The 17,138-nt window shown below is 48.3% G+C and overlaps 2 protein-coding genes across 6 annotated transcripts in view; one reads left to right on the forward strand and one right to left on the reverse strand.

Annotated features, from left to right (window-relative positions):
- ACP7 (acid phosphatase 7, tartrate resistant (putative)) overlaps nt 1–6,012 on the reverse strand; it is a 37,511-nt gene extending 31,499 nt beyond the window's left edge. Inside the window, exons 1-2 of one of the 3 annotated variants that reach the window (XM_082231239.1) lie at nt 5,945–6,012; nt 2,416–2,694 (exon numbers count right to left, since the gene is read on the reverse strand). In XM_082231239.1, coding sequence (XP_082087365.1) covers nt 2,416–2,524 — 109 coding nt within the window. In that variant the 5' untranslated portion in view covers nt 2,525–2,694; nt 5,945–6,012. Of the gene's footprint in view, nt 1–2,415; nt 2,695–5,672; nt 5,712–5,944 lie in introns of those variants that run through there. The other 2 variants (XM_082231238.1, XM_082231237.1) reach the window with 2 other exon arrangements.
- The window catches only part of FBXO27 (F-box protein 27), a gene marked incomplete at its 3' end in the record, with an annotated part of 37,941 nt that continues 25,036 nt past the window's right edge, over nt 4,234–17,138 (forward strand). The window contains exons 1-6 of one of the 3 annotated variants that reach the window (XM_082231308.1): nt 4,234–4,270; nt 10,785–11,225; nt 11,911–12,022; nt 12,275–12,370; nt 12,850–12,985; nt 15,055–15,291. In XM_082231308.1, coding sequence (XP_082087434.1) covers nt 10,901–11,225; nt 11,911–12,022; nt 12,275–12,370; nt 12,850–12,985; nt 15,055–15,291 — 906 coding nt within the window. In that variant the 5' untranslated portion in view covers nt 4,234–4,270; nt 10,785–10,900. Of the gene's footprint in view, nt 4,271–10,290; nt 10,631–10,784; nt 11,226–11,910; nt 12,023–12,274; nt 12,371–12,849; nt 12,986–15,054; nt 15,292–17,138 lie in introns of those variants that run through there. The other 2 variants (XM_082231307.1, XM_082231309.1) reach the window with 2 other exon arrangements.

Raw genomic sequence — 17,138 nt, forward strand, 5'->3', positions numbered from 1 at the left:
GTTTTTATTATGCATTTTGTGTTTTTATCTTGTATTTTTAAGCTGTCAACTGCCCTGAGATCTATGGATGAAAGGCCATGTGAAGAAGATGATGATGAAGAAGAAGACCTAGCTTATTTTATTTACAGGTAAAGATATGGATGTCTCGTACACCCCAGGTAGTGGGGTTGCTGACCTTGAGCCAGACATCCTGGAGAGTGAAGTCAAATGGGCCTTAGAAAGCACTGCAAATAACAAGGCCAGTGGAAGTGATGGTATTCCAGCTGAACTATTTACAATTTTAAAAGATGATGCTGTTAAGGTGCTACACTCAATATGCCAGCAAGTTTGGAAAACTCAGCAGTGGCCAGAGGATTGGAGAAGATCAGTCTACATCCCAATCCCAAAGAAGGGCAGTGCCAAAGAATGCTCCAACTACCGCACAGTTGCACTCATTTCACACGCTAGCAAGGTTATGCTTAAAATTCTACAAGGAAGGCTCAAGCAGTATGTGGACCGAGAACTCCCAGAAGTGCAAGCTGGATTTAGAAGAGGCAGAGGAACCAGAGACCAAATTGCAAACATGCGCTGGATTATGGAGAAAGCTAGAGAGTTCCAGAAAGACATCTACTTCTGCTTCATTGACTATACAAAAGCCTTTGACTGTGTCGACCACAGCAAACTATGGCAAGTTCTTAAAGAAATGGGAGTGCCTGATCACCTCATCTGTCTGCTGAGAAATATCTATGTGGGACAAGAAGCTACAGTTAGAACAGGATATGGAACAACTGATTGGTTCAAAATTGGGAAAGGAGTACGACAAGGCTGTCTAATGTCTCCCTGGTTATTTAACTTATATGCAGAATTCATCATGTGAAAGGCTGGGCTGGATGAATCCCTAGCCGGAATTAAGATTGCTGGAAGAAATATCAACAACCTCAGATATGCAGATGACACAACCTTGATGGCAGAAAGTGAGGAGGAATTAAAGAACCTTTTATTGAGGGTGAAAGAGGAGAGGGCAAAATATGGTCTGAAGCTCAACATCAAAAAAACAAAGATCATGGCCACTGGTCCCATCACCTCCTGGCAAATAGAAGGGGAAGAAATGGAGGCAGTGAGAGATTTTACTTTCTTGGGCTCCATGATCACTGCAGATGGTAACAGCAGCCACGAAATTAAGAGACGCCTGCTTCTTGGGAGGAAAGCAATGACAAACCTAGATAGCATCTTAAAAAGCAGAGACATCACCTTGCCAGCAAAGGTCCGTATAGTTAAAGCTATGGTTTTCCCAGTAGTGATGTATGGAAGTGAGAGCTGGACCAGAAAGAAGGCTGATCGCCGAAGAATTGGTGCTTTTGAATTATGGTGCTGGAGGAGACTCTTGAGAGTCCCATGGACTGCAAGAAGATCAAACCTCTCCATTCTGAAGGAAATCAGCCCTGAGTGCTCACTGGAAGGACAGATCCTGAAGCTGAGGCTCCAAGACTTTGGCCACCTCATGAGAAGAGAAGACTCCCTGGAAAAGACCCTGATGTTGGGAAAGATGGAGGGCACAAGGAGAAGGGGACGACAGAGGACGAGATGGTTGGATAGTGTTCTGGAAGCTACTAGCATGAGTTTGACCAAACTGCGGGAGGCAGTGGAAGACAGGAGTGCCTGGCGTGCTCTGGTCCAGGGGGTCACGAAGAGTCGGACACGACTAAACGACTAAACAACAACAACAAAGCCGTGTTGGTCTACCGTAGTCAAAACAAAACAAAAAATTCCTTCCAGTAGCACCTTAGAGACCAACTACGTTTGTTCTTGGTATGACTGTTAACGACTGCAATTGGTCTTACAGGAAAAGCAAGGGGTGAGATCGCTAAAAATAGCTTTATCATGTATAATGAGATAATAATCCAATGTCCCTATTCACACCAGGTCTCTCCATGGTTTTAAGTTTGGTAATAAGTTGCAATTCAGCAACTTCTCTTTCCGGTCTATTTCTGAAATTCTTTTGTAATAAGACAGCTACTTGGAGATCTTGTATAGAATGTCCTGGGAGATTGCAGTCGTCAACAGTCAACAAGTTTACCACAACTATCAGCCAATCACCCATTCCCACCACCCTTCTGAGTAATACCCCTCCCCACCCTCTCACTATATATCAGGGTCTGGTGACTTCACTTTCAGTGTTATATGAAGAAGTGTGCAGGCACACGAAAGCTCATACCAATAACAAACTTAGTCGGTCTCTAAGGTGCTACTGGAAGGAATTTTGTTTGTTTGTTTTAGCTTATTTTATGTTTGCAAGTTCTTTTAAATTGTTTATAATATTGTTTTCAATGCTGAGACCTGTTCTGGGACATTGGGTAATAAATATATTAATCCTCCAATATCATCAAATAGGTAGAGACTGAAGACACGCAAAAACCCCTTAGACGTAAAACTCACCTGGATAGGACAGGTGCACCTGCTCAGGCTGGGTGTAGCTGAACCCTTCGCACTGCAGGAGAGGCAGCCACAGGCACAGGAAGCCAAACAGCCTCCCCAGTCGACTCATGCCGCACACCCCCACCAAGATCTCCTCTCCGCTGAAATCCTTCAGATGTGAACTCAGACCAGCTGCAAACCCTGGCAGGGTCGCTGCAAGCCGGTCTGCTAAGTCACAGGGCTATTATAATGTCCTCCGTTGCAAACTGCTGATGAGGCTTTGCACTCAGGAACCCGAGGCTGTGGAAGCAAGAAGTTCAGGGAGATTCCAGGGTTATTGCAGGGCAACCAAGGCCAATGAACAACAAGAGCCAGACGAGCCGCAAAGACAAACGCAGGTGCCCAGGAGTGGGTGCTGATCTTTAGAAGAAAGGGACACTTTATGGTAGCTCTACTGGTTGTGGAAGGGACACGGGTAGCGCTGTGGATTAAACCACAGAGCCTAGGACTTGCTGATCAGAAGGTCGGCGGTTCGAATCTCCGCGATGGGGTGAGCTCCCGTTGCTCGGTCCCTGCTCCTGCCAACCTAGCAGTTCAAAAGCATGTCAAAGTGCAAGTAGATAAATAGGTACCGCTCCGGCGGGAAGGTAAATGGTGTTTCTGTGCGCTGCTCTGGTTCGCCAGAAGCGGCTTAGTCATGCTGGCCACATGACCCAGAAGCTGTACGCTGGCTCCCTCGGCCAGTAAAGCGAGATGAGTGCCGCAACCCCAGAGTCGGCCACGACTGGACCTAATGGTCAGGGGTCCCTTTACCTTTACTGTATGTGGAATCTCATGACGCAATGAGTCAGTGTGCTGGCTGTTCACCAGAAGGCTGCTGGTTCGAGCTCACCCAGGGACAGCTGCGGGCAGGATCCCTGCACTGCAGGGGGTTGGACTGGATGACCCTTGGGGGTCCCTTGCAACTCAAAGATTCTATGAAATCTGCCTGCCCAACCCAAACAGAAAACCATTTGAAGGCTCTCTGCCGTGGAATTAATTCTCCCATGGCATCTCAGCAACAGGTATAATGTGAACCGCTGCTCCTGAGGCAGGAACGCAACCGAAATGCCCAGCTTGAGAGGACGGTGCCCATTATGTCTCTGTATGTATCAGGGATCCGAGACGATTGGTCAGTGCACACCGAAACACTGACTCATAAAGATAGCACAGGGCGGGGTTTTCGGTTATTAAGGGAGAGTCCAAATTTAAATCAGGGGGAAGTCCAACCCTTGGGAAAAGCCAATCTAGGCTGAGGGTGCCATTAAAGTGAATGCAGCGCCTAGAAAATGTTTACCAGCCAGATAATGACTGGGAGGAGACCAGGTGACCCATTTCCTGTAAGTCAGATCATCACAGAATGCCTTCCTGGTTTCTCCTTGTTATCTCTCCAGTCGTGGGGGTTTTTAATTATTATTTAAGCTCTTTGGGGCAGGGACCTCTGCTAAGAGTCACGTGTTCTCTGAAAGGCTATATTAATGTTGGTCCCTGGTTCCAGTTTGTGAGCATTTTATTTGTTTTATATAGAGAGAATTAAACGATAAAATTGTCAATAAAAACAGTTTAAAACAACTAGTAACTAGACCTTTTCAAAAGAAATTAAAACCCACGAGAAACTAAAACCAGATTAAAACACATGCCCACATTTTACATATCTAGCCTGAACAAAAATGTTTTTAGCAAGTGGTAAATACACAAGGAGTTCCAAGTTCTGAGTTGCCATCACAATGAAAGATGGATTTCTCACAAATGTGGAGCAGGTCTGATGTGTCTAAACCCCAAATTAATTAATTAATCTTATCCCCTTATTGGACGCAGATTTGAAGGAACAGACTGAGTAAGGAATCCAAGTTTACTTATCCCTGCACCCCAAGATAGGAAACACACAAACAATTAGGAGACTGCAGTGGCGTAGCGTGGGGGGTGCAGGGGGGGCCGGCCGCACCGGGCGCAACATCTGGGGGTTAGGGTTAGGGGGCGCAAATCCACGGGTTAGGGGGCGCAAATTACTTGCCTTGCCCCGGGTGCTGACAACCCACGCTATGCCACTGGGAGACGGCCACTTTCCAGGGACAGCTTTCTCTCTGGTCAAAAGCTCAAAAGGCAGGGTGCAATACACCAACTCAGGAATAAGGAACTCAGGATTTACACCCTCAAAAAGAGGATATGAACCACCCCAGATAATATCCCCAGACCCCAATAAGATGTCCTGGCATTGTTCTGGCCCCAGTTACACTTTGGGGCTCAAGACACTCTCAAGTGTGCTGCCTTCGTCCCACCACAAGGAAGAAACTGGGGTGTGTGCACCCCAAAATAGACTTGTGCCATTGTGTATCTTAAAGGTAAAGGGACCCCTGACCATTAGGTCCAGTCATGGCTGACTCTGGGGTTGTGGTGCTCATCTCGCTTTATTCGCCGAGGGAGCCGGCGTACAGCTTCCGGGTCATGTGGCCAGCAGGACTAAGCCACTTCTGGTGAACCAGAGCAGCGCACGGAAACGCCGTTTACCTTCCCGCCAGAGCGGTACCTATTTATCTACTTGCACTTTGACGTGCTTTCGAACTGCTAGGTTGGCAGGAGCAGGGACCGAGCAACAGGAGCTCACCCTGTCGCGGGGATTCGAACCGCTGACCTTCTGATCAGCAAGTCCTAGGCTCTGTGGTTTAACCCACAGCGCCACCCGCGTCCCCTTTGTGTATCTTACATTAGCACAATTGGGGAACTAAGCTCGCCAGCCGAACAAACACACACGCTATGAGATGCCGTAGCATCTTTGGGCAAAACGCTGGGTATACCAAATCAGACCACTGGACCTCAGGCGTGTTTAAAGCGGCCTTCCCCAACCTGGTGCCCCCTGGACGTTTTAGCGCACAACTCCCACCCGCCCCAGACTGAGGAAGGCTGCTCTACACTGACTGGCAGCAGCACTCCAGCATCTCAGATAGAAGGCTTTTAGAAGACATCTGAAGGCAGCCCTGTTTAGGGAAGCTTTTAATGTTTAATAGGTTATTGTAATTTGATATTCTGTTGGAAGCCGCCCAGAGTGGCTGGGGAAACCCAGCCAGATGGCAGGGTATAAATAAATTATTATTATTATTATTATTATTATTATTATTATTAGGCGACCCCATACGAAAGCCCCGAAGCCCCCAGTATCCCGGGGTTAGCATGCTAAATCTGGGAGCGTACGGAGCAGAAGACATGGGATCTCCCCCGACCCCCCCCCTTCCCCAGGCAGCCTTGAGCCCCGGCACCTCTCCTTTCTGGGAATCAAGCCGCAAATCCGGACGGGGTGGCAGTGGCGTAGCGTGGGGGGTGCAGGGGGGGCCGGCCGTACCGGGCGCAACATCTGGGGGTTAGGGTTAGGGGGCGCAAATCCACGGGTTAGGGGGCGCAAATCCACGGGTTAGGGGGCGCAAATTACTTGCCTTTCCCCGGGTGCTGACAACTCACGCTACGCCACTGCGGGGCGGCGTTCCTGAGCGTGTGCAGAGCGCCTGCCAGCACTGACCTGTGCCCGACGCCCCTGCGCGCTGGAGGAAGAGCAAAGGCGAGCAGCAGGTCCCTCCGATCGCAAGGATCTCCTCCTGCTCTCTGGACTCTGGGGAAAGATCCTCCCACCGCGAAGGGAGCGCGTCGCTCTGCGCCTCCCTCCGCGCACGGGATTTCCTGGTTCTTTTCGCAGCCTTTGGCGCTCTCCATTGAGGGGGAGCCGGGAGCCAGAGGAGTTGGAAGGGATCTCCTACGGTCATCTAACCCCCCCTGCGATGCAGAAGGAGGAGCACGGCTGGCCCGGCCCGCGAGTGGCTGCGATTGGGCAGCACCGGACCCCGTCTCCCTCCCCGCCCCCAGAAGGGAAGGTGACAGCAGCTGCGGCCGCTGCGTCTCGCTTTGCATCTTTTGGCGCAGGGGCAGAGGAAAGGGTTTCTTCTTTGCGCAGCGCCCGGGAAATCCCGGACACGTCCTCTTTTGGGGCGGCTAGTGCTGGATTTACGTGCAAGCTAAGCAAGCTCTAGCTTAGGTCTCCACTCCCTTGGGCCCCCCCCAAAAAAATTTGAAGAAAAAAACCTGGATGTACATTTCCAAAATATAAGATATAAAAATAAAAACTACATACAGCAACAATGTTTTGTGTTGTGTGTGGGCCTATTACGTCCACAAATTGTGTTGTTGTTGTTGTTTAGTCGTTTATTCGTGCCCGCCTCTTCGTGACCCCCTGGACCAGAGCACGCCAGGCCCTCCTGTCTTCCACTGCCTCCCGTAGTTTGGTCAAACTCATGCTGGTCGCTTCAAGAACACTGTCCCACCATCTTGTCCTCTGTCATCCCCTTCTCCTTGTGCCCACCATCTTTCCCAACATCAGGGTCTTTTCCAGGGAGTCTTCTCTTCTCATGAGGTGGCCAAAGTCTTGGAGCCTCAGCTTCACGGTCTGTCCTTCCAGTGAGCACTCAGGGCTGATTTCCTTCAGAATGGAGAGGTTTGATCTTCTTGCAGTCCATGGGAGTCTCAAGAGTCTCCTCCAGCACCAGAATTCAAAAGCATCAATTCTTCGGCAATCAGCCTTCTTGATGGTCCAGCTCTCACTTCCATACATCCCTACTTGGGAAAACCATAGCTTTAACTATACGGACCTTTGTTGGCAAGGTGATGTCTCTGCTTTTTAAGATGCTGTCTAGGTTTGTCACTGCTTTTCTCCCATGAAACAGGCGTCTTTTAATTTCGTGAATGCTGTCACCATCTGCAGTGATCATGGAGCCCAAGAAAGTAAAATCTCTCACTGCCTCCATTTCTTCCCCTTCTATTTGCCAGGAGGTGATGGGACCAGTGGCCATGATCTTCGTTTTTTTTATATTGAGCTTCAGACCATAATTTGCGCTCTCCTCTTTCACCCTCAATAAAAGGTTCTTTAATTCCTCCTCACTTTCTGCCATCAAGGTTGTGTCATCTGCATATCTGAGGTTGTTGATATTTCTTCTGGCAATCTTAATTCCAGCTAGGGATTCATCCAGCCCAGCTTTTCGCATGATGAATTCTGCATATAAGTTAAATAAGCAGGGAGAGAATATACAGCCTTGCCATACTCCTTTCCCAATTTTGAACCAATCAGTTGTTCCATATCCAGTTCTAACTGTAGCTTCTTGTCCCACATAGAGATTTCTCAGGGGACAAGGCAGTAGAACCAAGCAATAGCGGAACAGAGAGGAAATGCCCAAAACTTACCTTATATCTCCCCTTTCTTAAAAAAAGATATTGGGGAGAGGGCGCAGAGAGTCTTCTGATCCCTGCTAAAATCCTCCTTAGCAGAACTGTGGAAGGCGCGCAGGAGCCCTTTCGCCCTCTTTCCGCAGACCCATCAGATTGTAGAGTGGGAAGAAAGGGCTCCATGGGTCATCTAGTCCAACCCCCTGCAAAACAGGAGTTCCTTCGTCCGGTCAAGGTGGTGGGGGTTGGATTGGAGCCCCCATGCCTCCCGGCCAAAGACCATCAGGGGACAGGGCCGTCTTCCTTCCTAGTCTTGTTACGACCCACTCTGTCCCTGCGCCTCTTCCATCCTCCGGCCTCCCGGCTTTGGTTCAGCTCCGGGATGGCTTCTTCTCTGCCTGGGCTGGACTTTTTCTCCTTCGCTCCAAAGTAGAAGGGAAAACGTACCAATCTCTATTATTGTATTTTAGTGTTTTGTTGGAAGCTGCCCAGAGTGGTTGGGGAAACCCAGCCAGATGGGCGGGGTATAAATAAAAAATAATTATTATTATTACTATTATTATTATAGTTCTGGGTCATCCAGTGCATCTGCTGGGTCCAGGAACAGGCACATTTAGCATTTCTCCCCAGGGCTAGGAATAGATGTGTGGAACTCCCTGCCACAAGATGTGGCCAGGTGAAGGTCACTGGCTTAGGTATACACACACACACACACACACACACACACATATATATACACACACACAAGTATTTGTATCCCACCCTCCTATTGTAAAAGCTATGTTCATCGTTGGGGGGATGTTATTATAACATTAAAAATAACTAAGAAGGGATACATTCAATTACAGTATTCTTTGCTTCACAGAATGCGTTGACAGTTGCTTTTGGGGGCTGAATTAATCAAATGGGAAAATAATACATTTATGGATGGTTCACACAGCAGGGGCCAGCCACCCAGCTAGGAAAGTCTCTTTCTGATAGGATTGCTCTGATCACACTAACAGGTGGGTTGAGCTAAACTCCCCACCCTTCTTTTTAAAGGACGTGTTATAATCTGTTCTCGAACCCAGACATGTCTGGGTACAATTACCGCTTTTCAGCTTACAAGGAAAATAACATTCAAAGCGATAGCATCTCTTCATTTTCTTTTTATAGAGCCCAGAGGTGTAAATAGAAGCAGGAGAGAAAGTGATTCAGCCGTCAAGATGGAAAACGCCCACGATATTCTGGAGAAGTACCTGACAGTCTCCTCCACATTTGGGCTCAATTGAACCATAAAATCATAGAATTGCAGAGTTGGAAAGTAACCCAGGGGTCATGTAGTCCAAAGCTCTGCAATGCAGGAATCTCAGCTAAAGCATCCATGACTGCAACTATCTCCAGGGCCTGTGAAAGTATATTTGTTCTTTTAATTGCCCTCGTTTCTGTACCTTCATATATTTGGGGAAGCTGCCCCTGTTGAATATCTGCCTGCATTGTGCTTTACGCACCCCTCCCCAAATTCGCTGCCCTATGAGGTGAGGGGGCAGTGCCTCAGATGCTCTCTCCCTTCAGGCACTTAGTTTTCAAAAACGAAGAGGCGACTTGCATAGGGGGGGAAATAGAATGGCAGAGTTGAAAGGGACACCGACGCTCATCTAGTCTGACCCCCTGCAGTGCAGGAAGCACAGCCAAGGCATAGGAATTCATTCATCCCCCCCCCAAAAAAAAAAATATAGTCCGGCCCCCCAGAAGGTCTGAGGGACAGCTGCCTGCTGAAAACGTTTGCTGACCACTAATAAAGACTATGCTTTTCCCGTTTTAGGGTCCCAGTTTACATAGACACAAACTGCCACCTGGGTTCTCCCTCAGTTACCAGGTCTTTCAGACAACATATGTATGGTGTATATATCCTGGAAGTCACCCTGTAAGGGAGACTGAATTGGGCCCTATTGCTGCGCAACTCAATACGCTTAACAGACCTCTTTCCTTTTTTGAAATAAAAAAGGGGGTCATGGACACGACTAAGCGACTAAACAACAACACTGCCTTGTTTTAATGCACGCCTTGGTTTGGAGCGAATGGTTATTTGAATGGTGCGGGCGGCTTCCAAAGTTTGCATTCTCGAGGCTCGGATATAAGATCACCAGGTTAATGTGCCAGCTTAATGGGATAAATGGACTGGCAAACCCGGGACCTGGGGGAAGGGACGTTGGATGAAGACTTTTATTTTTTGTTATTAGGACTATTTTATATAATTGATGAATATTAGAAGGATGCATGAAATGAAATTGCTTGGCTCTGGTATAAAAGTTTAAGGGATTAGGAAAGAATATAACGGTTAAGAGGAGTTATCAAAAATAAGATTTAGGTTAAGGTTTTTTATAAGACAATGAGGAGAATAGAGTAAGGTAATGTAATGAAAGATTAGAATAGGGTAAAAACTTGATGGTAAGGATTTGCTGAACTAACGAATTGAACTGGAATACAAAAAAGGGAGGGATGAGGAGGTCTGGGGAAATAAGTGTATGAAGATATGTTATGAGAATTAATGTGTTTTTTAATTGTTTTTATTTTCTAGGTTTTTTTCTTTTTTCATTTGTTTTGTTATAATTTTGAAACTTTAATAAAATACCTTTAAAAACAACAACAAAGTTTGCATTCTCCCCGCCGCCGCTCTTTCCCCACGAGGAAGCTCCACCGGTTGAATTCCTGCCTGCCGCTTGGCATTCCAAGGCCCGTGATCGGAAACGACGGGCGCGGCGAATGCCAATCAACCTCCCTTTCGCCAATCCCCGCCAGCTCTGCTCTTGCGCTTGAAGCACCGCCCCTTTCTCTTCCCCGGCAGCTGATTGGCTTATCCTGTCTACACGGGAACCAGGTCCGGCCGGCTTCGCTTCCTTTCCCGGCTCTTCCTTCCAGGCGCGGTTTGTTTTTGCGGAAGGAGCGGTCCCTGGGCGCGCAAAGGGAGAAGGCTGCCTGCTCCTCTGGGTGCAAAGAGCCTGCGATGGAAAAGGTAGAGAAACCTGGTTTCTGCAAGAAAAGAAACAAGCAGGCATCACTTTGCTTCTGGGCGGGTGGGAGAACCAAGCTTGATTTTGTTGTCTGTACTCCAGTTCACTCTTAATTATCGCAGCAAGAAAGCAGCCTCAGGTTTTTTTCCTTTCCAGGGTAACACCACTCCCGGGAGGATGGAGGAGAAGAACAGGCCTCCATCCCAGGGTATTTTAGTTTAAAACGTCTTCAACTTTTATTTCTGAAACTTGACGGCAGTGAGAGACCAGACATGGGGCTTGTTAAAAGCAAGAGCGCTTCCACCGACAGAATGGAAATCCAGTGCCTGGTGGATTTGAACCCGTTGCCCGAGGAACTGCTGGAGCTGATCCTGAGCTGGGTTCCTGCGCGGACACTGGTGACCCGCTGCCGCCTGGTGTGCTGCAGGTGGAGGGACCTAATTGACAGGCCCACCGTCTGGAAACTTCAGTGGGAGAGGGACCCGCGCATGCACGACGCCATGGAAGCTTCCCAACGATGCCCCCGAATGGACTGCTGCCGAGTGGGGGTCCTGCGGCCCTTTGGGAGGAACCTGATCAAGAATCCCTGTGGGACAGGTGAGGGAGCTGATGGGTCAGGCAGGTGGGTCCCAGGGAAGTCTAAAGCCCTTCCAATGCTTGCGCTCTAATCAGAGACACTGTTGGGATTGTGGGGTGAGGAGACGTACTCTGCGCATTCCCAGAGGCAGTTCTCAACGCTAAAAACAGCTGTTAAGCCATGATGTCACGGTCCTGTCCTCCCAAACAGAAGCATTATGGCTCTGAGTCCTGGTAGTGCATTGCACTCATGGATACTGGATTAGATGAGCTTTGGGCTTGATCCAGCGGCCAGGCTCTTAATAATAATAATAATAATCCAGTCTGCATTCCTATGACACCCATTCCTACATTCCTATGCCAACTTGGGGCTCATTCACATTTACTTTTTACTCCAAGCTTTCTAGGCACATTTCTGCGTTTCCCCGCTTTGTTTCCAAGCCGTTCTGTTTGTTGGTTTTGCGCTACTACCTTTCCCAGGAAGATCCGCTCTTTAATGCTGAATTGGAACAAACGGCGATTCAGGTCTTCCACGGATTGCCGAGAGTGTTTCTTTGTGGGGAGAGCAGCAGGGGGAGGAAACAAAAACAGGCAGCATCCAGGAAAGAATGGACCTAGAAAGTACGGAGGAAATTAGTGTGGATGAGCCCTCGCACTTTGCATCCGAAAACGACATCTCCACTGATACCCGTTATTGTGCCCACAGAACAGTTTCAACACTGGGAGATCCAGCATGGAGGGAATGGGTGGAGAGTGGAAGAAAACAGACAGCATGTGGAAGGCGCAGAGGCCCAGACTTGCTTTGCCTCATCATACGTGTGAGTCAATGCGGGAGACGTCACAATCCCGTTGATTTTGGCAGCTCCATTTCCCTGTGGCCTGGGACATCCTTTTTAACTGCAGCTGGCGGCACAGCCAGTTTCTCCTCTCTGAGTTCCCTATTTCCTTACAGGTCACAAACTCTTAGCTGCTTTGTGTTTCTGTAATGGTGCCATCTTTCTGGAAGATGGAAGGAGCCCTAAGCGCTGTAAACATAGCATTAATGTCTTTATTGTCCCCCACCCGCCCAGGTGGTGTGTAAAATCACAGCTGATTGATTTGCTGAAAGAAGGTTTTCCGGAGGAGCTCATGGATACCTGTCAACCTGATGTTATTATCTGTGACTGGTGAGCTCTACTCTTCTTTTGATCTCCCGAGAATTAGCCTACTACATAATAATAATAATAATAATAATAATAATAATAATAATAATAATAATAATTTATTACTTATACCCCACCCATCTGGCTGGGCTTCCCCAGCCACTCTGGGCGGCTTCCAACCAAATATTAAAATACAGTAATACATCAAACATTAAAAGCTTCCCTAAACAGGGCTGCCTTCAAATGTCTTCTAAAAGTTTGGTAGTTGTTGTTCTCTTTGACATCTGGTGGGAGGGAGTTCCACAGGGCGGGTGCCACCACCGAGAAGGCCCTCTGCCTGGTCCCCTGTAACCTGGCTTCTTGCAGTGAGGGAACCGCCAGAAGGCCCTCGGCGCTGGACCTCAGTGTCCGGGTAGAATGATGGGGTGGAGACGCTCCTTCAGGTATGCTCCATTCCTTTCGCTGCCTTGGCTGTACCCCATCCTCTCCGCCATCCTTTTCAGGTGGGGTGCCCGGGAAGACTGCGGCTGCAGATACAAAATCCGTGTGGCGCTCCTGGCAGCGGATCGGTCAGTAATTGCTGAATTCAAGGCTAATCCGGAACCCATTCCGCAGTGGAACAACGCCCAGTATCAAAAGGTGTTATTTGATATCCAAGGCCTGTTTTCCTTCCTTTTGGGATGAAAGATCGTAGGTGCCAAATGGCTGCATGGGAATATTACTGATCCAAATGCCGATGCAAAGCCAAAACCTGGGGGGTGGAGGCAGAGTTAATAGTGCACTAAAGTGGCATAGCAGCAAAAGTCTAAATACAAGTGGCAGGTAAGATTACTTTGGAGCTAGTTATAATAAAGTCAGAGCATTCAGTTAAAACTGGGTGATCCAACGATTGCTCCTTTAGACAGACTTATTCTGAATTCCGGCTCCATTCATTGCCAGGTTTACCACTCTCCCCAAAGTGTGGCTGCTTTATAGGGCACAGGGAACAAACCCATGATCTTGGTGTTATTACAGTGGTGCCTCGCAAGACGAAAAGAATCCGTTCTGTGATTCTCTTCATCTAGCGGTTTTTTCGTCTTGCGAAGCAAGCCCATTGAAGGATTAGCGGATTAGCACTATTAGCGGCTTTTAGAGGCTTATCTGCTGATCGGATCAGCTGATAAGCGGCTTAGCGGCTTAGAAAAAGGGGGGGGAGGGAAAAAAAACCAGCAGGAACTCGCAGGACACTGTCGTCTTGCGAAGCAAGCCCATAGGAAATTCATTTTGCGAAGCACCTCCAAAACGGAAAACTCTTTCGTCTAGCGAGTTTTCTGTCTTGCGAGGCATTCGTCTTGCGGGGCACCACTGTATCTTGTTATTCTAAATGGGAGCATTGAAGGGGACAGAACGGGCAAATTCACATCCCTTTCAGGAACGGGAGCCTCCACCATTGATTGCTTTGCAGCCTCGCATAGCCTGTTAAACGCTATAACCATCTGCAAGGCGATAAAACGCCTTCAAGAGTGTCCACGTACCCTTAGTTTTAACACTAAACCTTAGCACTCAGCTCGCTCGTACAGAGTGTACATGGATGCTGAACAGAAGTAAAATGGACAAGTAAATTACTACAGTGGTACCTCAGGTTAAGTACTTAATTCGTTCCGGAGGTCTGGTTCTTAACCTGAAGCACAACTTTAGCTAATGGGACCTCCTGCTAGCGCCGCGCCGCCGGAGCACGATTTCTGTTCTCATCCTGAAGCAAAGTTCTTAACCTGAAGCACTATTTCTGGGTTAGCAGAGTCTGTAATCTGAAGCGTATGTAACCTGAAGCGTATGTAACCCGAGGTACCACTGTACATCAAAACATAAGGGCGATCATGTACTCTAAAGGTAGCCTTCTGTATCGCGAAGCACTCTTATCTGCAAAGACACCAACAATAGTTTTTACTATTTAATCCTGCTCTTGCAAAACTGTTTGAAATCCAAACTACCGTATTTTTCGTTCTATAGGACGCACATTTTCCCCTCGAAAAATTAAGGGGAAATGTGTGTGCGTCCTATAGAGCGAATGCAGGCTGCGCCGCTAAGCCCAAAGCCAGAACAGGAAGACGGAGCACTGCGGAGCGCTCCGTCTCGCTGCTCTAGCTTGGGGACGGTGCCTTCACCCCACTGTCCTGCAGAAGCTAGCAAGGCTGTTCCCAAGCCAGAACAGCGAGACGGAGAGCTCTGTCTCGGTGCTCTAGCTTGGGGGCAGCTGCGCACAAACCTCTGCAGGGCAGCGGGGCACTGCCCTCCAAAGGCTTCAGGGATATTTGAGGCTGGTGGTGGGGGAAAGCAGCGCTTCGCCCTACCGCCAGCCCCACAAGCTCTGGTGAATGTACCTTGAACGCACCTTGTTTTAGAGGTGGAGAAGAAGAAGAAATTTTTTTCCCCTGTTCTCCCCCTCCTATGGTCCGGTGCGTCCAATGGAGCGAAAAATACGGTACCTGTTAAACCGTCCCGGCACTGATGTGACCTTGCATGTATTGCCATGAAAAAAATCTCTTTAACAGAGGAAGACCGGCTGTACGGAGAGCAACATCGGCCAACCTTGCCTCGGGAGGGAGCGCTGCAAGGCTTTAAGTAAAGCAAAAAAGATGCAGAACGCAAGAAACCCGTGGCAAGCTTTCTAAGGTGTTCTGCTTTCCAAGGGTGCTTCTCCTTCACTTTCTGCTCTTCTGCCTCTCTAGGTGTCCCACGTGTTCAGGAGTTACGGCCCCGGCGTTCGCTACATCCAGCTCTGGCACAAAGGGGTGGACACACAATTCTGGGAAGGGCATTACGGGGCTCGCATCACAAACTCTACAGTGCTGGTAAAACTCTCGCCGGAGCCCCTGCGGTCTCCCACCAGGGTGTTTTTCTCGCTGCCGCCAAAACATATTCCACCCAGATCACGTTCTTCCAGGTGGAGAAAAATCCTGAAGTGATGAGAGGACGTCATTGATGGCTTGCAAGGAGGAGTTTTGAGACATAGGAACCTAAACATTTTATATATAGAGAGAGAATTATATATAGAATTATATATATATTTAGGAACCTAAACATTTTATATATATATATAGAATTAAAGAAACCCCTTGGGTCCCCTTTACTGTGAAATCAAATAATCCTTGTTTAACTAATGTTCTGGGGTTTTTTTGCACTCTGAAAATAATTTAAGTTCACAAGAGACCTTGAGAAAAGGCTGTTTTTTAAAATGTTTTATATTCTATTTTTTTGTTTCCTATTCTTTTTTTAATTTACTATAATAATCTCTCTCACTCACTCACTCAATAAATAAATATTAAAAAGATTTGGCTGGTTCTTTGAAACACTGTGAATATTCCGCTTGCTGCAACCGCTCTCTCTCTTAAGACAACCATGCTAGTCTTAAAATATTAAAATGTTTGTTCTTTGGGCACCCAGCCAAGCAGATCACTAATGGAAGAAAAATGGAAATTGCCCGTTGACCACAAACTTCTGTAGGAAGAGATGGCTGGAGGACACTGCGCATGGGATATCTTCTCCCCCACCAGACCAGATGGGCCTTTCAAAGTCTTCTGCCCCCACTTCTGGGGCAGGATCCATCCAAGATCTAACTAGGGACCATGCCTGAGACAAAAAAGGCCACGGTGACCGTACCCAATAACAAAAAAAAATTACAGTAAACCACAACAGACAACCAGGACAATTAAAATCCATGAATCCACACTCTGTAAGACTTGAGTGAATGCAAAGGGGAGGAAAGAAGTTGGCGAATGCCCTCGGCTAGGGGTTGCCATATTTCGAAGAGCAGAAAATTAGGACACCTTTGCCGACTTCTAGTTTTAACTGGGGATCCTTATGACGAGACTGCTCATGAAAGAAAGGACATGCCTTGGAAACACAGGACCATATGGCAACCATACAGCCTCCAGCCCACAGAAATTCCTTGTCAGGAGTGCATGCAGGAGCCAGGTCCTGTGGCCAGTAGGACTTTGCAGGACAGGGACCTTCCTAAGTTTGTTTTGGAGAGGCAAGACGAGGCCGCACAGGTGAGGCCGATTGATAACTTGCTGCACCTGGTGGCAAGAGCCGGGAAGGAATGTAAGGTCAGCATTTCCCTTTGGCTCTTTGCCACAGTAACACGTTCCCTGCCTTGCTGTGTTTGGCTCCTTCCTTCCTGATCCTCGGACCCTTGACTTCGTGACTCCTTCCTTCCTGATCCTCGGACCCTTGACTTCGTGACTCCTTCCTTCCTGATCCTCGGACCCTTGACTTTGTGACCCTTCCTTCCTGATCCTCGGACCCCTGACTTCGTGACTCCTTCCTTCCTGATCCTCAGACCCCTGACTGTGTGACTCCTTCCTTCCTGATCCTCGGACCCTTGACTTCGTGACTCCTTCCTTCCTGATCCTCGGACCCTTGACTTTGTGACCCTTCCTTCCTGATCCTCGGACCCCTGACTTCGTGACTCCTTCCTTCCTGATCCTCGGACCCCTGACTTTGTGACTCCTTGCTTCCTGATCCTCGGACCCCTGACTTCGTGACTCCTTCCTTCCTGATCCTCGGACCCCTGACTTCGTGACTCCTTCCTTCCTGATCCTCAGACCCCTGACTGTGTGACTCCTTCCTTCCTGATCCTCGGACCCTTGACTTCGTGACTCCTTCCTTCCTGATCCTCGGACCCTTGACTTTGTGACCCTTCCTTCCTGATCCTCGGACCCCTGACTTCGTGACTCCTTCCTTCCTGATCCTCGGACCCCTGACTTTGTGACTCCTTGCTTCCTGATCCTCGGACCCCTGACTTCGTGAC

This window comes from Podarcis vaucheri (assembly GCF_965113315.1).
Source record: "Podarcis vaucheri genome assembly, chromosome: 7".
Taxonomy (NCBI): Eukaryota; Metazoa; Chordata; class Lepidosauria; order Squamata; family Lacertidae; genus Podarcis; species Podarcis vaucheri.